The sequence below is a fragment of the Corapipo altera genome, unplaced genomic scaffold (assembly GCF_003945725.1).
Source record: "Corapipo altera isolate COAL_440 unplaced genomic scaffold, ASM394572v1 67, whole genome shotgun sequence".
NCBI lineage: Eukaryota > Metazoa > Chordata > Aves > Passeriformes > Pipridae > Corapipo > Corapipo altera.
The window spans coordinates 6,278,806-6,302,360 of NW_020884906.1; the positions used below are offsets into that span (position 1 = coordinate 6,278,806).

The 23,555-nt window shown below is 45.1% G+C and overlaps 1 protein-coding gene and 1 long non-coding RNA gene across 2 annotated transcripts in view; one reads left to right on the forward strand and one right to left on the reverse strand.

Moving 5' to 3' along the window:
• Positions 1-1,724: 1,724 nt before the first annotated feature.
• Positions 1,725-4,010, reverse strand: LOC113951275. The gene is made up of 2 exons (XR_003529099.1): positions 3,840-4,010; positions 1,725-2,611 (listed from the first exon to the last, which is right to left on the reverse strand). It is a non-coding gene; the product is annotated as an uncharacterized LOC113951275 (long non-coding RNA).
• The window catches only part of MLXIP (MLX interacting protein), a 47,249-nt gene continuing 27,260 nt past the window's right edge, over positions 3,567-23,555 (forward strand). Inside the window, 1 exon segment of the mRNA XM_027652067.1 lies at positions 3,567-3,937. Coding sequence (XP_027507868.1) covers positions 3,567-3,937 — 371 coding nt within the window.

Sequence of the window (23,555 nt, forward strand, 5' to 3'; positions counted from 1 at the left end):
TGACGGTGTGGTGGGGCAGGCGGAGGTTGTAAGAACAACAAACAGAATAGATATGGCCCATGTAATTACAGCAACCTGCAGAATAATGTGGTAATTTAAGGTAATTTAAGTACCAAATTCCTCATTTGGTACTCAGGTTATGTGTTGCAGTAACTTGAATTGGAGGGAGGAGGGAGGGCAGAGTGTGGAAATGTGCTTCAGTTTGGAAACAAGCTCGAGTCCGATGCTTGCAAGGGTGAAACTCCTGAGGAGTTTTGGAAAGATTCTTTACATTCAAGGTGGATATAAAGTGTCCAGCTTATTTTTAGTGTTCTATGTGCTCTGTCCCAAAGTGGCCTGTGGTTCCACAGGCAGCTGGACTGCCCTGCTGGCTCACTGCTCCCAGAGGGGCGAGCCCAGCCTGCCTGCTCCCAGTTGGGTTTGTTCCCTGCCTTGCATTTGCTGGGGTGCTCATAACATCCCCATTAACCCCTACAGTTCACTAATCTGGGAAGGAAACTGCAGTGTAGTTGGTTTTTTTCCTTCTCCAGATCAGTGAATTGAACTAACAGACGTATATAAAGGAGTTACATACAGGGTGGAACTGGAGAGAGAGAATACAGGTTGCAGCAAGGATGTAACTCAAGATGGGTCCCAGAAGGAAAGGCCTCTGAACAGGTAAGGCTTGTGCCAGGGAAGGGAGAAGGAGCAGCAGGAGCCTGGAGCAGGGCACACACAGGTTGTCCCTGTGGTTTTCCTGGGAGCAGGAGGGCCAGTGGAGGCGGTGGCAGGGCTGGACTCGCAGAGCCTGCCCAGAGCCTGCAGCCAGCCCTGTCTTGAGGCTGGGAGGAAGCTTCCCTGAGCTCTTCCCCTCATCAGTATGGGAATGCTTATATTCCTGTCTGTAGATTTAGGAGGATAATCTCTCACCACTAAGTAGTGTGGAGTACACTGTGGGTATGTCTTTGAACAGCTTGAATGTCTCTGCTCGCTGTGTATTGCAGTGCAGTGCTAAGTCCTCCTCCTGTGCTAAAAGCCTTGTTCAAGGAATTGATGTTCCTTGATCAAGGAACATCATCAGAAGACAGAGGCCTGTGTTTCACCTCTTACTGGGGATTGATGAAAAGAAACAGTAAGAAAAAACATACTCCAGAGATGCTGCTGGGGCCTCTTAGCATTTCCCTGTGCTTCCTGGAATTCCTTACTGTGGAGGAGGAGTGGAGAACAGGCAGGCTTGACCTGGTACTGATCAGCTAAATGCTGATCTTAAAGCAAACCAAGAGGTCTGTTTCCAAAATAACTGGATTTATTTTAAGGGATACCCCTATCCTTGCACCTGACTAGAGGAGAAAACCTTGAACTTTATCAAATGTTAATTGTACCTTAAGGCTGCTGCCTGTGCTTTAAGTGATGGTCAGTATTGCTACTCTTCCTAGAAAATTGCATTGTTACCTAAATTTATTTCGACAAGTTGTCCCTCTTTTCCTATGGGATGAAGCCTGTGTGGCTTGCTTAGAATTAAGTGAGGTAAATGTATAGGCCGTTGTCATGGAAGTGTTATACAGTGCTGTTACTGAGGTGTCATGATTTTTTTAGTTCAGGTTTAGTTCTTGAACTACATGGAAGACTTAAAATAGGCACTGTAAAACTGTGAATGTTGTTTTGAAATGTTTGATTTTTTTTTTTTTGTACTTAAAATATTCTCAGTCAGAATGCCTTGCTGGGAGATAGCATTTTTTTTTCTGTTTTTTTAAGCAAATGTTAATATAAGGTAGCAAGAACCAGCTTTGAAGCTAAATATGAATTTGAGTCGTATGTGATGCTAAGTTAGAACTGCATGTTGGTTTTGGTTTTTAAAGATCTCTAAGAGAGCCCTCACATGATGTGGCCATGCCTTCCTGCTGCTTTCATGTGTGGGGGAGTGTTTGACCTACCACTCCTCCCCAGTGATCAGCCTTGATTCATGCTAATGGGGAATGCTGGATCATTGCATGGGCGTAATTGGGATACTGCAGGAATGCTCTTCTTTGCATGCCCAAGACTTGCTCTCAATCTCTTGAGTTTCCCTTGATCTTATTTCTGGTTTTACGAAGCAGAGAACGTAGCACGTGGCAATTTAGTGTTTGGAGGTTTTTCCCCTCCTGAGCATGGCTGTGTAGACAAGCCTGTTTTTTCATTTTAAGTATGAGGTCCTAGAACTGAAATAATATTCACAATTTAGTATCAATGCTTTGGAGTATGGCATGTAGGATAGCTCTCCTGGTGATGGAGGTCTGCTCTACAGGGGACACTCAAGGCCTCTTCTCTTGACTTTGTGTACACATAGGTACAGGTATGAGGTTTGTGCTGTAGGATGCTGCTCTCTCCCCTCACCAGCCCTACTGCTTTGCTTTCATGTTGACCTACAGGATCCATTGTTTCCTTTATGCTTTTAAGAAGGATGAAATCTGATCTTTCCTTCCCCTGGAACAATTGTGGTTCCTTCACAGGTGCCACCGAGCGGGTACCGTGGGGTGTGAGCCATGAGCCTGGCAGAAGAAGCTCCATGTCCTGCCCTCTCTCTGACTCCAGCATTGCTTGCTGCAGGTCTCCAGCTTCTTCTCCAGGTGCCCTGGCTTCTTGCAGATGGCTTCTGAAAAATAATAAGCAATTTAGTGTATTAAAGACAGTTTAAATTAGGTACTTTAGCACAATTGCTATTTCGTCAACGTTCTTCAGCCAGTTCTGGGCTATTCTGTACATTTCCATGTTCCTCACAGTCCCTTAAGTTTAGGAATGTTTTACAGAATCACAGAGTTGTTAGGGAGGGAAGGGACTTCTGGAGATCATCCAGTCCAACCCCCCTGCCAAGGAAGGGTCACCTGGAGCAAGTGACACAGGGACATGTCCAGGTGGGTTTGGAATGTCTCCAGAGAGGGAGACTCCACACCCTCCCTCGGCAGCTGTTCCAGGGCTGTTCCACCTCTATGGAAAGTAGTTCTTCCTCATGTTGAGGTGAAACTTCTTGTATTTGAGTTTATGGGGATTTTTTTAAACTCCTTGACCTGCCGGATGAATTGCCCTGCTGGCTCATTTATACCAGTTATGCTCAGCAGGAGCGGGGTTAGGGTCAGGGTTGAATTAATTAGGGCTTAATTAAACCAAGCATTAACTGCCATCTCCCAGCAAGGCGTTCTGACTGCGGCTATCCTAAGCACAAAAAAAAAAATAAAACATTTCAAAACAGCAACAGCAGTGGGGACAGCGCAGCAGCACCAATACCTTCTGCTTTTTTTGGTGGTCCCGGTGGAACCAACGGCGGGGGGGGGGGGGGGTCCCTTGTGGGCTTCGGGGTGGGTGACAATGACCGGGGTGTGCGACGGTGACCGGGGTGGGTGAGGATGAGCCGAGTGGGTGAACTGACCCGGGTGGGCCGGGTCGCCTCAGGCGGGGCCGGTGCCGCGGGGGCGGCGGGGTCTGAGGGGAAGGGCGGCGGCGGCGGCGGGGCCGCTCCGTCTCCTTTAAGCGCGGCGGGGGCCGGGCCGGGGCGGAGCGGGGCGGTGGCGGCGCAGAGCGGGCGGCGGGCTCGGCCGGGCGGCAGCGGGGCCATGGCCGCCGACGTGTTCATGCGGCCGGCGCGGCTCCTCGGGGCGGCGGGGCCGCTGTCCCCCCGCACCGAGCCCGACGAGGACTCGTCGGACACGGACGACGGCGGGGCCTCGCCGGGCGGGGGGCGGCGGTGCGGGCCGCGCCGGGGGCAGCCCCCGGGCCCGCAGATCATCCACTCGGGGCACTTCATGGTCTCGTCGCCGCACAGCGAACACCCGCCTAAGAAGGGCTACGACTTCGACACGGTCAACGAGCAGACCTGCCAGACCTACCAGTTCGGGGCGGCCCGCGGCGGCGGCGGCGCCGGCGGCCGTCTCAGCATCGACGCGTCCCTCACGAAGCTGTTCGAGTGCATGTCCCTGGCCTACAGGTACCGCCCGGAGCGGGGCACGGCCGCGGGAAAGCCCCGGCGGGGCCGGGCGGGGGCACCGCGCCGGGGGCCCGAGGCCGCCGTGAGGGGCGGGGGCGCGGCCCGGGCATCGCCCCTCGTTGGGGACCCCCCCGAGTGGACCCGAGCCGAGCCACGCGCGGGGGGTCGGGGCCGCTTTTGTGTTCAGTGAACTTGGGGGTCCCCGCGGGTTCTTTCCTTAGGCCTGAGGCCCGTGGATTAGAGGGGGGCGGGGGGGCTGTCACTGCGTCCCCCGGGATGAGGGATCAGGGATGAGGGTGAGGGGTCCCGGCTCCTGGTGCCGCTGGGAACCTTCAGCATCCCACGGCCGGGTTGGGAGCGAGTGGGAGCCTCTGGTGCTGAACAGTCCGTGGAGAAACCCTTAAGGGGCAGAGTGAACCCTCGTGCCCCGCTCCATGTGAAACCCGGCCAATTTTCCTTTTTTCCCCCTCCCCAAATTTTATTTTTATAACAAGTTCAAGCCAACGGGCTCTGTCGCTGTTTCCTTTGTTCCTGTGGTGGTTGCAGCTGGCAGCAGCACTTCCTGGATTTATCTGCACCTTTTGCTCTGACTTCAGTTGTGCTTTTCATCTCTTCTATAAGGCGTTATATTCACATTTATCCCCTTTGTCTGTCATCCAAAATGGAGGCAGAGCTGTGGAATAGAAGTGTTTTGGAAAGATGTGTGTCTGCTGGAGCCTTTTGTTCCGTGTGATATAGCAGAAACTGGATCCAATCTGATGTTCTCTGCTGACCGTATTTTGGAAGTTGATTAAAAGGGATGATGGAAAATGCCTCTGAGCATATTAACAGAAATATTTATTTCCATTTATAGGAACCATGTTAGCTTACTTAAAGAAAATTAACTTTTGCCCACTCTAAATTCCTCTTTTTAAGTGTTGCTCAATGAAGGGGAAACAATAAATCTATCCGTTCTGTACAGCACAGAGAAGGTGTAATGTAAGTAATCTTCAAATTTTTATAATATTTGCTGAGCACAGTATTAGTTATTGGCAGGAGAGCGAACCTCGGATAAGGTGTGTACAACAGTGAACACTTTCAAAAGGAATAAAAATGTAAACCTTAATGGAAAATTAACCAGTCTGCCTTTATTGTACAAGCTGGGAGAAACATGCAGAGGAACCACAAGTATTACAAGGGCCATAAAAAGACTGCTCATGTGCAGCTGCTCATTGGCCTCTATCAGCTTTGTTTTGTTTTGTGCTTCTACTTGTGTGTCCTTGGGTTTTGAAACTGAGGATCACATCTAATGCAAAGGAGTAATTCTGTTACACTAATTGACAGTGCTGAACTTGGATGCAGATGCTCAAATTGAGCACCAAGTCTATTTTAGAAGAAATAATTTTATCCTGCTTGCTGGTGGTAGTATGAGACAAGGTGCAGAAAATATCTTCTCTGAGGCTGCCAAAGAAAAGCACATTGTTAATGCTTCTGTGCTTGGGTACCTTAGGGTTTGCTTAGTTGCAGCCCTGAAACGTCCTGTCCAGATCCAGCCTGATTACTTGATGGCTTTGGGATAAATTTTTAAATCTGCTCAACAAACCGACTGTGAACTTGGATCTAAAAAGGATTAAAATAATTTTGGAAAGTCTGATTTGGGGTGATGAATGTGGGTATGAAATGAAGAGCCATCTCTGTTGAACAATTGATTCATTTAAGCATGTAGGTTGTAGGTCTCTGTCCATACTCTCCTCAGGGAACATGGGACACTCAGGTAACAGCAGCTGCCTTTTGTGCTGTGCTTCAGCAGGGTTTGATCCTGGTTGGTTTATGGGGATATTTCGTGGCTGTTGCCTCAGCTGTACCTTTCCCATTATGTCAGATCCAGCACTGACAAAACACTCGGATTCCGTGCTAACATTTTCCGTGCTGGACAGAAATTAACTCTTAGACAAGAACTGGGGGTGTGGAAACCAAAACTGTAGCACAGAAAGGTGCAGAATTGGGTTTTTTTGTTTTGTGGGGGCATGAGCTGACTCCCCGTGTTTCCAGAGCTGTGTTAAATATGATCCCAGGGAAGCTGCTGTAACAGAGCTCTCTGTGTAATATTTACTTACACGTGACACCCCTTTCTAGTATTTCAGTGTTTAAAGTTTTAAAGAGAAGCAGTAAAACGTGTGGTATCCATTAACTTTGCTGATGGACTAGAAAGCAAAGTTTTTCTAGATTACCTCGGTCATTACCTTGGTCATTACCTCGGGTGGTTTATGTTTGGAAGTGACCAAATTTATGCTGAATCACGGATGTGTGGTGTGGTCTGGGCTCTTTTAATTATAATGTAATTTATTTATTCTTTTTAATTTGGCTTTCTGCTGTCAACTGTCAGACTTTCTATGATTAAAAAAAGCCCTTTCTGGACAGCAGAAAAGTGATTCCCTTGTGCCTTCGAGCAGTACAAGCCTACCTGACTCTCATGTTCAGCACAGCTGTTTCAGTCACGTATCCAGTTGCACGGCTTGAAAAGTCTCATTTCAGATAAGCCATTCCACAGGGGAAAATATGCCTATAGCATAGTCCCCTGTACAGTGAGCAGATTAAAAACAATTTTCTAAATCAAAAAGTTGCTTATAAACACTGGGGTTTACAACAGGTATCACGCAGACTGGGCTTTATCTAAATGTCACTCATTTTTCTCCTGAGATTGACTGTGGGAGCTGTACCACATTGACAGAGGAGAAAGGACATTGGTTTTCCCCTCTTAGCCCCTTCATCTCAGCTCTTTAAAACAAGGTGACCTTGCAGACCTTGCTGTGTGTAGGTGGCTAGGATTGCCCTGTGGCAGGCAGGCCACTGTAAAGGCAAAAAGATCTTAAAAAATGTGCTTTCCAAAATGAAAAAGACCTTTGACACTGCTCATTCTAATGAGAAACTGTGCTCGTGGCTGTATGACCTGCAATATGCAGAATTAAGTAAAATGATATGTCATCTTGATATTTAATTTAATAAAGGCCTTTAATAGTAACTTTATTATCCAAATAGTTACTTACCCAGAAATAACTTCCCAAAGCTGACCTGTATTCAGAAATGTTCCAGCAACAGCATACCATGAAGGACTTTTTTCCTGAGATTGGGGCAGAAGAAATTTTTTCTCTTAGTTTTGGAGACCTGTTGTCTTCAGTGGAAGAATCCTGTTCAGCTCCATCTGGAATGTGGGCTGAAGGCTTAGGCTTATGTGACGTGAAAATTTGTGCTTTACAAAAGGGCACTATAAACCATTTATTGCCCTGAGAGGCTGGAATATGGGACAGTGGATTTTCCTATGGAAAACTCTCCTTTGGAAACAATGATATATAGTTTGTCTAATGTTCAAAACCTGAAATAGGCACTTGGAAACACAGATCTGCATATTCTGAACTGCATATGGAACTCTAAAAAATGTGTGTTAGGAGTCAGTGACCTTGTGCTAATTTGTCTCTAGGACAGCGAGGTAAATCCTGGTGGAATGACTAATGTAATCATTGCAGGGAGTAGGAAATACAACTTACTGCTCTTGGAAAAAGTAGATTTAAGACAATTCTTCTGTTATTTTCTCTGGATGTAAAGTGGATAAGTGACAGTGCAGATTTCAGTCCCCCTTACCCAGTGTGTTGTATACGTGCCCTGTAAAGAAATAAGAGGCTGATGAGGCTCTGGGACCCCATAAGTCATTAATTTTCTGTATGAAGATTCCCTTCTTGTGCACTGCCTGGGAGACAATCTGTGCAGTAGAGAGGATGGACCACTCAGTTGTGTGTGGTCATGTAGGTCATGTAAACAAAGCACAGGGTTTATTTTAGGCATTATTAACAATACTACTCGCACTCACACTGGGTGATGTTCTTTTTAAACTTCTGTTACATATTATTATGTCACTTTGTGCCTGCCTTAGTGGTAGGGTTGATAGGGTAGATGAAGATGACTTTGTGGGCCCAGTTATTCTTGAGTAGCCTCAGAGTTCTCTTGCCTCCTGATAAGAGCTTAAGCACCGTGCCAGGTGTTGTACTTGAGGTAAGAGTGTTAACACTGGCATGAGATACTTGTCTAAAGCCTTCTGGGTCCTGCCTGTTAAAGTTGCATGGAACAGGAGAGTGGGGTCTGGGAACTGGGACAAAGGCTGCCTTGTGAACAGCTTGCTGGGTCATTTCTAGATTTTATCTCTCCTCTTTGGCAATATGACCCCTTTGCTTCATATAAGCCAAAAATATTCCTTTCCTCGGTGCACTGACATTGAGGGTCAGCTTGTTTCCAAAGCACCTTTGCCACATATTCTTTGTTAATGCATCATGTGTTTGTTTGGGGAAGTTCTTAACAGTGCTGATGGCAAGTTTGAGATTAAAAACTTCCAGAATTTAGTTACATATTTCACATGCTGCTTTTAGAAACCACTCTGATAAAAACACCTGTATTCACCCTGTGAATTAAGCCAAACTTGAACAGAGTTGCTCTGGTATAAGTCTTTATTAACCATAATAAAGGTCCCTTCAAAGCAAGGATGCTGTATTCAGGGTGCAATATGAACCAGGACATTGGTTCTGAGCCTCTTACCCTGCTTATGTCAAATGCTTGATATAGTCACAAGCTTTTAAGCTCTGAGTGAGATGCACTTTTAAATTCCACCTTGACAACCTTGAACCTGGGGACAGTTTGCAGAACGATTGCTGAGCTGTTCTCATTTCAAAGATACATTTCTTTGCCAAAGTAAACACTTAATAGTGGTAGTGTGAGACGGCCTTGGTTCAAATGAAGGTCTTGGTGTCTTCAGGGCTACACATGACTAAAAGAAGAACAGACAAATTGGGCAGACAGAGATTTGGATACAGGGACAATTATTTTTTGTGTTGCTCCTGGCTGTTTTGGTGGTTCTGCAGGTCCCAAGCTGTTCGTGGTTTCTGTGGGCCTGGTTGTGCAGGGTGTTACTATAGAGGTATGTGCACAGTAGTCACGTTTTTCATTAAAAAAACATATTGTTGATATCATCTTTTGATTTACCATGTACATGTTTTGGTGTAGTTCTCATCTGGTGTTTTCACTCAATAAACAGATGTTATTTCCTGGCTTAAATACAACATAGATTTCATAATCATAATTTTGGATGGATTGCTGAAACAGGGAAGAGGGAGCTGCTTTGTCCTCAGATTGCCACTTCTCAATAACTGTTGCGTGCTCTGAAAAAACTTGGCTGAACTGTTGAAATTTGGCATTGGTTTTAGTGAAGATTTTGTGCTGCATGTTTATGATGTGCTTTGAATGGAGTTTGATGGCAACAGAAATTAACACCTTGATTTCCAGTTCTCTCCCCTTTACCTGTTTTAATTTCTTTCTACTGAGAGGCAGGAGGAATTAAAGCCAAGAAACCCGAAATTCAGGTCTTAGCTTTACTCATGTTTTTCCACACACCCCTTTAGTAGGTCACTGAATCATTCTTGTTTGTTACTTTCCCATGTGGGGGAAAAAAATTTCCATTCTTTCCATTCTTTTGGAAAGCAGAGTTGATATACAGTCACTTGAGCAGCTGCTTATCTGACTGTGTGTCCTTAAGCTATGATTAGTCTTAATCAAACAAAGGGGTATCTGGTGATGCTGCAAGCTGGGAAGGAGTGGGGAGGAATAAAGGGAGCTTTGTGGCCGTGTTGAGCTGAAGGTTGGGCATTTCTGGGATGTCACAGGCTTGAAGTAGAGAGTAAATTCTAAATTGTTATGTGTGGGTGGGATTTTCCCCCTTATAACAGGTCTTGGATCTGTTGCAAATCAGGAAGAATTGAGAGGACAAGGAATGAGGGTGGAAACTCACTGAGATTTGGAGTGATATTAAGAGGGTCTTTGAGGAATGCATTGAATGAATTAGAAGGGCCAGGGTGAAGCCACACAGTGAGCTGGATGGTGTTGACAGATCACAAGGATGGAAACAGGAAGGGGGGAAAAAAGATACTGTGAAGTTCAAGTCAAACAAAGGTTGTCTCAGCTGACTGAGTGGGTTTGAGCCTGGGTTACAAACTCCCTGAACTTGTGTGAGTGAGGAAATGTTCAGCAGGAGGGTTGGATGGAATGGCAGGGAGGAAATGGAAGTCTCTGAGCATGGTAGGGACACTGTGGAGGAGAAAAGAGCTTGGAGCTGTACTTTGAGGAGATCTGATAAAGAGGACAGAATGTGAATGAGTTGGGGAGAAAAGATGTCTCTGTTCTGCTCTTCAGGGCAGGAGAAATATGTATGAAAGGGAAGAATATATGGAAAGTGAGGGTAGATGATTAAAGGTGCGCTTGGAGTCGAAGTCCAGCCTTTATTCCCCATGCTTTGATCTGTGATGGGAGACTTAGATAGCAATCACTTCAGGAGGGTGTGCCTGATAAAGGGAGGGAATGAGCTGGATGGACCCAGATATGGAAGTCATGGATGATCACCCAGTAAAATAGGGGTAGGAGAGCTGGGGTTCCTGGTTTGGCTCTTCTCATGCTGCCTTTTGTTATTAGGGAGAAAGGGTTTTTTTAAAACACAACAACAACGGCAAAAAACCCTTATCTGTTAGGAACTTGGACCAGTTTGGGTTTAATCTGGTATTTTATTTTTAATTAGTAGACTACAGACTATATGCTTGCTGCTTCCTTTCTTTGTATGCAGAAATTAATGGCGTTTACAGTTTTCCTCATCCTTTGATATCCTAATGTCATTGGCACAAGCAGTTTCTTAAAAGACAAAACTTCTAAGCTTCTTCTGAGGAAGAAGACAAGGTTTCTAAACTCTTTGATGGCTATAGAAATATTTTACAGCTTTCATACAATTTTCCTTTGGCTCTGGGAAGGAAACCTTTAACATGCCCATAAAACAATTACGAAGATGATTAGGAAAAGTACTTGTTTCAGTTGCCTCCAAAGAAAATAGAGTTGGTTCTTTGTGTTTCAGACAGTGATGGAAAAATCTGAATCTGATTGTTTTTAGTGCAGGCTGGGGTTACACCATTGTCACAGTTTCTGAAGCAGGAAGGCTTGAAAAATGGGGTTAGGAAAAGCAAGGTTTTCCAGAAATGGCTTCTAATAGAAATTCTAAACATGGTCTTTTCAAATAATTTTTTGTTTGTTTGCTCAAATGGGAGCTGGAAGGCCACTTTTGATTGTTTGTTTTTGAACATAGAAGAGGCTGACTTGGTGCCATTCCTGATATAATTAATGTGGCCATCCCTTTGTGAGTGAAGAGCAATTGCCATCAGAAACCTTGCAGTGTGCGTTTGCCACAGCTTATTTACTTTGTGACACAAGCACAAAACTCTTCACTGGCCCTTGGTTTCTTGGCTGTTGATCTTAGATAAATCAGCTACTGCTTTTTCCCTCCCTTTCTCCCTTCTAAAAATGACCCAAACATTCTCAGCACTTCAGAGCTGCAGATGTGTGTGCTGACCTTTTTGAAAAGGGGAAACAAAGGCGTGAGGTTTGGAAGTGAGCTCACATAGGAGTCTAAAAGGAAGCAGTATCAGAGATGACACTTCAGCTACAAACTTAAATAATGAAGGAGATAAAGAAGGAAGAAAGATTTAGGAGGGGACGAGGAAGATGTGCATCTTATTGACACCTCTGTTAGAAAAGCTTCTGTAAGTGATGAGGAATCCTACAGATACAAATCACAAGGTAATAAAACCAGGCTGATATTTGAATGGTAATCCTAATACTCCTGGAAGGCAGAGCTCTGCTGAGTGCCTTGGGCATTCATGGAAGTGCCTGTGAAAAACACCTGCTCCCTGCTGTGACTGGTGTCTGTGCTTCTGAGAGGCATCATTGCTCTCATCGTGCAGTCACCAAAGAAGCTTCAATATCTGGAGCATCACTCTGGATTCACGAGTCTGGTGCTGATAGTGGCCTTTTGGAGACTCTAGAAAACCCTCCTGCTTTTAGAACAGCAGGAGCTGGGTTATGCATAGAGGAATTTGGATTTTTCACCTGGGGAGAGGTGTTTTGTTGGCCTTGGAAGTCTAAATGGTGTCAGCTTCCCTGAGCTGTCAAATGGTTGATTGCATTAGAGGCACCCCTTTCTGCAGGAGAGATTTACTCCAGGCCTCAGGAGGACCCTGCCTGTGAAGGGACCACCTTTACTCTGCCAGCAGGAATGACGAGGGCTCCTGGTCTGCTTTCCTGCCTTGGCTGGATGTGCTGCAGTTCTGGACTCTGCCTCTCTGGGTTAAATGTAGCATTGGATAGAGCAGATGTTCAACTCCCACAGGGATAATGTTTATCTTACTGCCATTCCCATACATGTGACAATCTCTTATAGGTCCCTTGCAGGCTTAATGCCTCTGAGGAGCAGGTGTTAAAGGAGAGCCTGGATGACACCTTGGCCATTCTGTGTGCTGTGAATGACTGGCTGCAGGGGAATTGCCATTCCCTCGCTGTTAAGCAGATTTCAGTTTGTGCCTTAAGGTATGGAAACTGTGTGCTGTTTAAGAGCAAGCTCAGCAACAGTTACCTTGTGGAAGACTAGTATTTTTAGTTAGGTTGTGAGCTATGTTGTCAGATGGATAATAGAAAATGGGGTTGAAAAGGACCATAGGAAGCCATTTAGGCCCAATGAAAAAATTCCTTCCCTTGGCTGATTATCCAGCTCACTTGCAAGGTCCATGTAGATACAAAGCTCAGGATGTCAGGGGTGGTTCTCAGAGCTGCTTTGTCGCCTTTGAGACTGTAAAACAAAAGGTGACAGACCAGATGGGAAGAGCTTGCAGGCCACTGCAAAGATTATCTTGTAGCAGGGTATTAGTGAAAGAATCTGATTTGCTCCAATTAGTGATATGTTGGTGTGTTTTGGCCAGGCCACTGCTGACCCCCAGATAACCCTTGGCCGTGGCAGGGTTTGTGACTACAGTGATGTGAGGAAAGGGTTCAGCTGGGTAAGTAGCTCACCATGGTGCTTAATGAATTGATCACTTTTCCTGAAAAGCACAGAAAGATTTTAATAACTTGTTAGAGAGCTTTTTGTCCTTGGTTTTGTGTTCATGCAGCACATTATCTACAATACTAATGTACAGTTAGAGGCCTTTTCATCTCTCTACTTCTAGTTTAGCTGATGGTGTGGTGCAAGGAAGCACTGGATACAGTCCTTTTGGCTATATTAATGTCCTTTTTTACCGTAATATTTTGTATATTTAAATGCCTTCCTACATACAGAGATACATTTATCTTTTTTTAATTATGATGGGAGGTTTCTGGATTTCCAGGGGTATCTTTATTGCTCAATTATACCCCAGCAGAGCAAGCAGAGGATACATCTGTGGTGTTTGTATTATTGCAGATTAACAGTATGTCCCTCTGCATTCTTCCAGTGATTTGGGAAGCAAAGGAGAGAATTTTGGGGGGACAGTTCAGAGCAGAAATTGAAGAGATGAGGCTGCTTTGAGCCAAAGGAGCAAAGGAAGAAAGGTTGAGAGATCCCCCTTTAGTCCATAAAGAGTTGTCCTTATCCAGGTACAGGGGGTTGATTTTGCTACAGCTTTGTTTCTGCTTGAGCTTGAAAGGGCTTTTTCCATCTCAGCTGGGAGATGGAAAGGTGGTCTCGTCTTTGCTGGTGTTGGCTGGGGTTTACTTGTACTAGGGTTGGCTTGTGAATAACAACAAGAATTGGAGAGTTGAGCCTTAAGGGTGACTGAGGGGTAAGGAGAAGATCCAGATAGCCTTGCACTTGTGCAGTAGGTTTGCCCTTCTTGAAAAAGAGGATTACTGTTACTGGGTTTGGGGGTGAGACAGCAGCTGCATTGTTTATACTTGGATCTTGCAAATCTGGGGGGAAGGTGGCAGCCTGCAAGTGTGCCCAGCATTGACCCCTCTGTGTGGTGTGTCTGTGGTCCTCAGCCAGGTTTGCCTCCTGTGCTGTATCTGCCCTGGTATTCTAAGAGAGTGCTGTGTATGTGGATGCTCCAGAGGTAGCTGTGTTGGGAGCTTGTGTGAACACCAGAGCGTTTGCTGCCGTTGGAATGGCTGTGCTGATGCAGGGCCATGGGCTTGGCTGTGTCCTGCCGGGCTGGAGGAGCAAAGGAAGGAGAGTGTACAACTGTTTTGTCCTGAAAAGTTTGTGTGCATCTTGTACTGCTGCCCAGAACAGGACTGCAGAAGCACATGGAAGCAGGATGAGGCCTTTTCTTTTCACTGATCCTTCCAACAGTGGAGCCTGTTACTCCTCAGAGATTGGGATTGTTGTCTGCGTAAGGAGATCCAAGCAAACACTACACAGGCACCAAGAAGGCTTTGCTTCTGGGATCTATCAAGTTTGTTGTTTTCAGAACTCTCTAGCATGGGATGTTTACTCGAAATCCTGGCTGTCCTTTCCCTCTGCTGCTTTGTTTACTCTCCCTTCCCTCAAGGTCCCATAGTAACGGGTGCCCTGCCTGCAGCAGTTCAACAACAGCTGAAGTGACCTTGGCCAGCATGGCCAGGAGACCTCTGGCCAGGCTGCAGGGACAGGGACTCCTCTATCCAACAGCCAGACCCTTCCCCAGCCCACGTGAGCTCCTTGTCCAAAACATTCTTCTCATCCACATGGTCCTGTCTGTGCCAGGGACTTCACTGCCTTGGCATCGGAATTCTAATGTAGGGCAAGGGTGAGACTCACTCCATGCAGCCAGGAGTGATGAGACAGAGCCCAGGCTGTGTGGTGGTGCTGCTGTATCTTTGGAGCAGCTGGAATGAAGTGACACTGGGGTTTCACAATAGTCCTAAAAATAACTCAGGCCCACTGCATTTAGTTATGTTTGTGTGAAAACGCTGTGAGAGCCATCACAGGTTGCTCTGCTAAATTCTGCTTGCTGCATCTTGCATCCAAATTTTAGGCTGCTGTAAAATCTGCTCACTGTTCGTCCTCACTGTTGACACCATTCCCAAAGGGAAGAGACCAAATGGAGCAGGAATTGTGGAAGAGCTTCTCAGGTCTTTGTGATTCTTCTTTGAAGCCTGTGACTGCTCTTGATTATCTTTTTATCATGCAGACTTTTGCTTTTGGTGCTGTGGGGTGACCCTGGATGTAGCCTGTGTTAGTTATAGAAAGCCTTTACTTTGCAGTGTGTTGGAGGCAGAAGTGATGAGCAAGGTAAGAAAGGAAAGTCATGCGGGTAAAAAAGGAGAACTTACTAAAAAAGTTAAAAAGGAAATACCTGGGCTTGTAGGTCTGGCAGCTGTTAGAGAAGAAGTGCCAAACAGGAAGAGGCCAGGGAAGGTCTTACTGCATTCCTGATCTGCCAATCACTGCATATGGCTATTATCTGCTGCCACATTTTCCAGAGCAAAGAATGTTATCATTTGGTATGTTCTAGGATGGTTGGTCTCTGCTCATCCTGATGAATTTCTGCATGTTTATATGGGAGCTGTAGTCTGAGTAAGCTTCCCCATGGCAAGTCAAGCTCTGTTAATAATAATTACAGTGACAGCTGTGCATCAGGAGAACTCCTGGTATTCAACCAGTGAAGTCCTGGTCCTGCTAAGCTGTGTTGTGGATTCAGGAATGGGCTCTGAAATTTGCTTGTCTGTTAGCAGCACATAAAGGGCTGGTTACATGTCATGCTGCTCCCCTTAGCTTGTTCTGTACCGTGTCCAAAGAAGGTGAAACTGTTTCACTCTATGAAGTGCTGCAGAGTGGTGTCTGCACAGCTCACTCCAGCTCTCTGTTTGCTTGGTAAACATCTGTCCCTGGGGATGGAGGTTAAGGTGAACTTGGATACAAAACCTGGTGGTGGTGGTGTGCCAGATGTGGGAATGCAAGAAACAGTGAAAGGGAATGAACTACTTGCTTTTGCTCTTCATAACACAGCCTTTGGGAAAGAAAATTGAGTGGAGGGGTTGTAGAGGGGGGAACAGGTTTGTGACCTGGAAACACATACAAAAATGGCTTTTCTGGGTTTGAGGATATGAAACTTTTAGAAAGGAAGGACTAAGTCAAAGGATTTGGATATGGTTGTGAAATGTTGAGATCTGCTGCAGAACCAGAGTAGTTCTTTGCATGTTGTCAGCTTATTGCAAATTAACTTTATGTTGGGATGGAAGAACTGACTTGATGAGGAGTACAGATATCCTCAAGGAGGGAATCTGTATTCACTTCAGGTAATCAGCAACCACGCTTGACACCTAAAACCTGTTGAAAATATAGAAAGCAGAGATTGTGAAATAGCTGAGAATCCAAACCAGTGTATCCAAAAGCTGGGGCATCTGAGTCATCGCAGTGGTCACCACAGTGGCTGTTCCCTACTAAAAATGTCATTCTCCCTCCCTTTCCAAAGCACACACCTACTAAATCAGTAGAGTATTGAACTAACACAGATATAGGGGGAAAAAGTGTCTATAAACACAGCAAAAAAGGCAACTATGTAGCTATTCCTATCACTGTTAGGGAGAGAGTTAATGTACTTGTTAATATAAATTTCCTTTACAGTTGAGGGGGGCTGGTTGCTGGGAGCTGGCAGCAGAGTCACAGGAATGTGCTCGTCCTGTTCTGACTCCTCCCCAAGCACCTGCTCGTGTCCTGTGCTGGGGACAGTATTGGGAAAGCTGGACCTGTGGCCAACCTGGAGGGGTGTTCTTACAGCTCTTGCTGAAGCAGGACAGGTCTGATGCCAAGTGATGGAGTGAGCTGGGCAGTGTTTTAGTATCAGCTGTGAAAAAATTCCAGGCAGCATTTGGTCTCTGGAAGCTGTCAAGCCAGTGTGTGTTGCTGCTCTGTTATATCAGCCCTGTTTGGTGCTGCTGCCCTCCCTCACCATCTGCCTGAATATCCTGGATATTCCATGGTGTTGTGAAAGCAGAGAGCCAATATGTTTGTGACTGGAATGACACTGTGATCTGAGTCATTCCTCCTGTGAGGAGGGGTAATCTCTAATCCAACTGCATGGGAACCAGAGGCATTCCTGAGTTCTGGTCTGTCTCTTGCTGTGTGACACAGTTAACCCTTCTTGGGCAACCTCATTAGATTTCACTCATTTGCTTCATCAAATCAGCAAATGTTATTGAAGAACATGGCTCAGCTTGGAGACTGCAAGTGGATGCACAGAACTGTGCAATAAAAGCCAGTTCATTACTGTTTCTAATAAACTTTTGGTGTGTGAAGGCTGTTGTTTAGGAACCCAGCATGGATCCCATCTGTTTTCAGTATCCAGTCGTACAAGTAGAACCCTCAAATCTCCAGTAAAAATCTTAGCACAGCTTAAGAAACCTAAAACTTTTATTAGCAGTTTTTATTAGCACATTAGTAGGCTTGTTGTCTGAGCTTGGCATGTGGTGATTATGGGCTGGGTGGATCGAGCAGGCCTTGGGAAATGGGGAGACAGATCTTAGGAAGTTTAGAAGGGTTGCTTCTTTCTGTAGCAATAAACATGTAAGAAGTGTTATTTACCTTCATTGTGAGCTTTCTGAAGGACTCTACAGAGTGAAGATTGAGGCTGCTTTCTTGTAATTTTGGCACATGGGAAAAACGTGGTTTGAAGAGACTTGTGTGAGGGTCATTGAGTGACTTGTTTGTAGTAAGATTCAGGAAAGTGCTGATATTGTTACATGTTTTACTGGTGAAGTCACCGCTTGCTTTGGGACACAAACCATCTTGGTCCATTTGGAAGTGTGTCCTTGGTAAGGAATGGGGCTGCATCAGTCCGGCTGTGTCTTTTAATTGCTGCACAGGTGGATGGATTGAGAATTTCTAAACGATTTTTTGCTGCTAAATATTTAATCCTGGGAGTCACTGTGAGCAAAGAAATGACTTTATAAGGGTATAATGCAATAAAATCAAGGTCCTTCTCTGACACTCCCCACATATAGTGAGGTTAAGTATTGCTTTATAAAGTTAATTGCCGCAAAACATTTGTCAGAGCCCTGGTGCATGGTGCCCATAACCACCATCATTATAAAGTAACAGATTCAACAGTTCAGCAGGGCTGGAGACACTTCCCTAAGGACAGGGCTGGTCTTCTTTCCATCTGTGTGGGAACCAGGCATCGCCCTTGGCCTGTCCAGTCCTAAATGGGGAACAAGAGCCATCTGGGAAAAGTGTGCTGAGCACTGAGTGGCACGAGCATTAGTGCTCCCCTGCCAGCCCTGTGTCCCAGTTAACCAGGAGGGTCACTCACAGCCTTTCCTGCACTGCTGCAAATCTTACAGCTCCCATTTGAACTGGTGACCCAGAGGTGAAAGTTTTGTTTTCCACTGCTTGTTCTCTGAATGTTTCCCCTTTCTCGGAGGCTGCGTTCTTGGAATAGCGAATCCCAGGGACTTTCACTGCTGCAGTTCAGATGTGGCTGCTCCCATGGCAGGAACTGCCACTTCACAGCTCTAATTGAAGGGCTGGTTTTGGTGAAGGCATTGCCAAAGCATTGCTTTGCACATAGATCCAACAAAGCTCTAAGTAGAGACTTTTCCTGGGAGGCGTGCATGACCTTTTAGAAGTGCTTTTATTTTTTCCTAAACTCCTTTTCCACATTCCAGCCTGTTGCATGTTAACTCTGGAAGGAGTTTTCTCCCTGCATTACCTTTCTATGAGATTTTGATTGATCTTTCAGTAGCTGCAGTAGTAACACATCGGTTCCTTTAGCCTCCTTCTGTCTCTTGTGTAGTTTCTGGTTCAGCTTTTATGTAAACTTTGAATAACTGTATGTGTTGTTGAAGTCTCGAGTCTGTAATAACTGGATTTGGGAACAAGCCTGGTGTTTTTCAAGCTGCAGGGAGCTGGCTGCAGACAGCTGGTATGAAAGCTTTGTGTCACAAGGGGAGAGCTGGGGGAGCATCTCTGCTTTTGCAAACCCTTAAGGCGCTTTCAGAATAAGATCCCTGAAGTCTTGCAGTATATTTATAGGCTTGTAATGTCGTTTAGAGAATGTTACACTATCCTCTGTGGAAAGAGCTGGTTTCGAGTTTCTCCCTCCCGGTAAACAGCTCTGGGCTCCGGGGCTGTGTGTGCTGCTCAGAGAGCTGTGCTGATCTGTCACACTGATAGGGTTTGTTTGGGTTTTCAGAAGCTCTGTGTGCGAAAAATCTTTGAACCATAATGTAAGTCCCAGATCATCACATCTTGATCAGTTCATTAATCTAGGCTGAGATCTTAACGTTCAAAAAGATTGTGACATGTAGCTCCCTGTACAAGAGGGACCTTGCCAACAGCCATCCTTTCAAATGAGAAGGAAGGTGGAGTTCCTGATCATCTGTATGATGTAGTGAATACTGTGATTCTGAGAAGGTTGATGAAAAGCCAGTGGCAGAAAGCAAGTTTTAGGAAGAAGTGGAAAATTTCAAGACACTGTGAAATAAGTGAGTAGGAATCACTTCCCTTTATATTGAAACTGCTCTAAAAATGACACTGTTTTACTCCTGTGTGTCAGGATCTGTTTTCATAATGATGTTTCTGGCAGTTCTTTGTTGAGGGTCCTGATTTTTGACAGTTGAGGGGTGTGACATTTTCTAAAGTGATAATATTTATAAAGTTACAAAGTGTATGACTTGGTCCCTCTACAAAACTTAAGCCCAGCAGGGATCAGAGGGAGACTTTGGGGAGGGCCAACAGTGACAGAGAGGTGATGGTGAGGCCCATTTCTCAGCCTTTTGACTGACATATGAGTGGCATTTCTTATGAAACTTTTCCTCTTCTCTTGCTGTTTCAGTTCTGTAGTAAAGTGAGTCAATGCTGGACAAATGTCTGAAAAGCAGGAACATGTCTAGAAATATCCTTTGATTTCTGACTGGAAATGAGAAACTATCTAAATATTCTGAGTCTTTAAATAGCCACTGGCTAAAGGACACTATATCCTCCAAGTCTCCTTGATATTTGTACTGTTCTTTATGTTCCCATTTGCCCTGTGCTCTTTTCACCCTTTCATAATTTGTACAAAACCTGCATCTGGTGCAGGCATTTCTCAGAGGTCCTTCCCAGCTCCCTGTGCACACAGCAGGCCTTGGCCCTGTTGTGTTTGGCTTGAACAGGAGCAGGAGACTCCTTTCCTTGATTGACTCAGTGGTGGTGGTATGAAAAGCTGTCAGGGGAGGTGTAACAACACTCTCAAAACAGGAGTTTTTCACTTCTTGCTTCAGCCTGAGGAGGCTGCAGGACATTTCCTTGGCAAAGCACAGGTCTGCTGCCATGGAGCACTTGTGTGCCACAGCATCTCCTTGGCCATTTGTGAGTCCAGCACAGACAAGGTTATCAGAGCAAGAGCCCAGGCACTGTGAACCTCCATTTATGCAAATTAACTTACAGTTCCAAATTTAAATTCAAAAATACTTGAAGTAATAATATAAATAAATGAAGGTTTATGGTGTGTTTGGGGCAGGAATATTTGCTTGTGGTATACAAGTGACCTTTCCCTTTGCTGTTCCATCTCAGGAGGTGCATACCTGAGCCTGCCTACGTGAAATCAGTTGAGATAACATGTTCCTTGGCAGGTGTTGCAATTCCCATTTGCTGGTGGCTGACTTTGATTCCTGTTTTTGTTTTTCTAGCACTTTTTCATATATAACGCTCATGATAGAGGAAAAATGCTTGTCTCTTCCAGTGTCTCTGTCTTCAAGACTGAAGTGTTATTTTTAAAAGGAGATTAATCAAACGGTGGGGATGGTTTGGTTGTTTTAAAATGTGTGCTGTAACTTCAGCACAAAGCTCCCTCCTCTCCTTTGTGGAGTGTGGGCAATAGGACATCCTTCCCCTTGCACATCCCTGGAGGGAGGATTTCAGGTAAGGAGGATGAAGCAGGTAACCAAGCAAATGACCTGCCCTAAATCTTGCTTTTAAAATGAGCACTGTCTGGGATTAGTATCCTTGGGCTGCAGCTGGGATTAACTGGGTAGGTACAAATAGGAGGATGCTCCAGTGTGGCCTCCTCGCCAGTCCTACACATCCACTCTGTGTAGAAATGTTTTGGTTTCTCTCCCCTGCCTCTTTGCTCCAGCACACAATGCATATAATCTGATTCTCTGAATGAACCTTTGTTTGGGGAAATACTGTTAGTTTTGGCTCTTGGAGAGCTGAGCTGACAGGCCCAACTCCCTAACAAAACAGATCAGAGATTAAAAAACAAACTAAAACCACGCCTTCGAAAAAAAAAATGTTGGGGAGAAGCCAAAAAGTTCCTTTTCTGTGTTGCTGAAAAAGCTAATCTATTTAGCTACTGTACTATCAAATCACATTCTCTTTCTGTTGCTTAAATTAAGAGCCTCATTACCATTACCTGTAATAAAAGGAAAATTCTTACACTAATTAAAAAATTGCATGACCATGTACAGGAAGGAACTGGGGGGAGGCACAGAGGACAGTGGGTTTTGACCAGGGGTTAACAAGGCAAAAAAGAGGTGTTTTAGCATAAGGGCAGTGGGAATCTGTTACCTAAACAGGAAAATACAACACATTTCTGTAGCTTGTTTCCACAAACTGAATTTACAAAATTCAGCTTTGAAAACAAAATAATTTGTTTATACCATAGTACACCAGACCCCAGTGGTCTGTAGGAGAAGTGATTCCTGCAGGTCTGCGGTAGCTGCTTTTCAGGGTATGTGCTGTGCTTGCTGGGAATACATATTTGGGCAGCAGGGACAGGCCTGTGGAATCTAAACAACAGCACTGGGAGGTTTGTGTTTAAATTCCATGTACAGATCTTGGCCAGGTGCTCCCTGAGTGCAAAAGAAGAAATACCACCTCCTGAGCTGGAGAGCCAACTGTAGGTTTTCCTTGTTCCTGCAGTCACGACACGTGAAAGATGAGAGGCTGGAAATGAGGATTTTATGTGCAGAGTACAGTGGTACATCAAAAAAATCCACGTCCCACTTCCAGTGCTGTCACTCACACTTTGTAGCCACAGATGTGTAATTCAATGTTTCCTTATTTTTAAGCACAAGATCCTGCATTTCATCCCTCCCAGGGTATTTTAAAGAGCTCTTACTTTGTGCAGCATTTAGTTCACTACAATCCCAAGATCACTTGCCAGCTGAAAGTCCTGCTCAGCAACATTTACATGTCATGGTGTGGAGAATGAACTTAAATTTTTCTGAATTGGAAAAGGGGATTTTTCAGGCTGGTGTTTAAAGCAGAGTCTTCCCTGTTGCCTTCTGTTAGAAGGGGATTTAAACGTAGAGGCTGTGGTGCTGTTGTGAGAGTTTCTGAGGGAGATAAAAAATGGAGAATGGCAAGTGGAACCAGAAACAGCTTAATGAAGCGTTTGAGCTGTATAAACCCCCTAAGTTCTACCATACTATACCTGTAGTTTCCATTTAATCAATATGTATTCAAACCACCTGTTAAGTGGAGAGTATATAAGCTGACCAGACCAGCCTTTTGAGGTTGGCTTGGTTTGGGTAGAATTTATCTTGATATTTTAACATCTCCTTGTCTGCCCCTTCAGTGTTCTTTGTCGAAATCGGTTTCTTTAAACACTGGTGTTTCTTAAGGCTGATTAGGAATGAAAAAACCCCAAAATTCTCCTGGATTTGCACACAAACAAATGTCCCTTTCTGCCCAAATCTGGAGGGTGCTTGTGTCATATGGTTTTATACTGACTGAAGTCCGTCTGATTAAGGGAGGAGAACAGGGGATTCTTCTGCTGTGAGTCATCTCATATCAGAGCTTGATCGTGCTTCTGCAGAAGTCAGAACAGTTTTTAATTGGGGTTATTAATTGAATGTTTTTTTCAGTGCTATAAGAGCTACTGGTTTAATTTTAAATCACTTTAACAGCTGTGAGTGGCATCTCGTGTGCCCTGTACCTGTTAAGAAAGAAGGTCACCCATCTGCCTTGTCCCTGCTGAGTCAAAACCACAGCTAAAATATCCTGCAAGGTCATTCATTAGCTGGGTTTATTAATATAGAACAAAATTATGAGGTTCTTGGAGGCAAAATTTTGCATGTAGATGGATATTGCCAGGGTAAAATCTGTTTTGTACCATTAGAATACAAACCTTCTCCTAATTACATTTCAGTTGATTGAAGGAAAAAATAAAACACGTAAGGGAATCAGGTCACAGTTTCACAATGGATGTCTGTTTATTGTACTTTGCTGCAAATGCTGTGATATTCGAAGGTTTGTAATTGTTTTTAAAACACAGCTGTTTAACCTGGAGTTTTAAAAATGGAGAGGGTTGTGTTACTGTGACAGCTGCATTATCTGTCTGCCTGCTTGTATCCTTGGCTCAGGTAGTTCAGGGAAAATGTATGTAACAAAACTTGGGAAAGGACTCCAGCTCTCCTGAGGTATCCAGGACTCACGGGTCAAAGCTGCAGCACATGGAAGTGGCAGCCTCAGGTGTCTGCAGCTTCTCTGCTGGCAGCCCTGTGACTTGTCTGAAGCACGTTGGGGCCACTGTGTCCAGGGGGAATTCCAGCTCTGTTGACTCTTCAGCTGAAGCCTTTTTAGCTGGTTCGCTGGGATCAAATCACTTGAGGACATTTGGTCTCAGCAGGAGGAGGAGGAGAGGAGGAGGTTTTTTCATGGGAGACTGAGCTGAGCTGCTGGAATGCACTGCACATTATCCACCAGATGGTTTTCAGCTGCTTTGATGTGATGTGTGTGTGACAGTGAGGAAAATAGGAAAGTCACCTATTCCCCCAGCATCAGCTGTGCCTCTGGCAGCAGCAACCAGAGCCTGGTTCCCTGGGTGCTCCTCTGCCCGGGCACCCT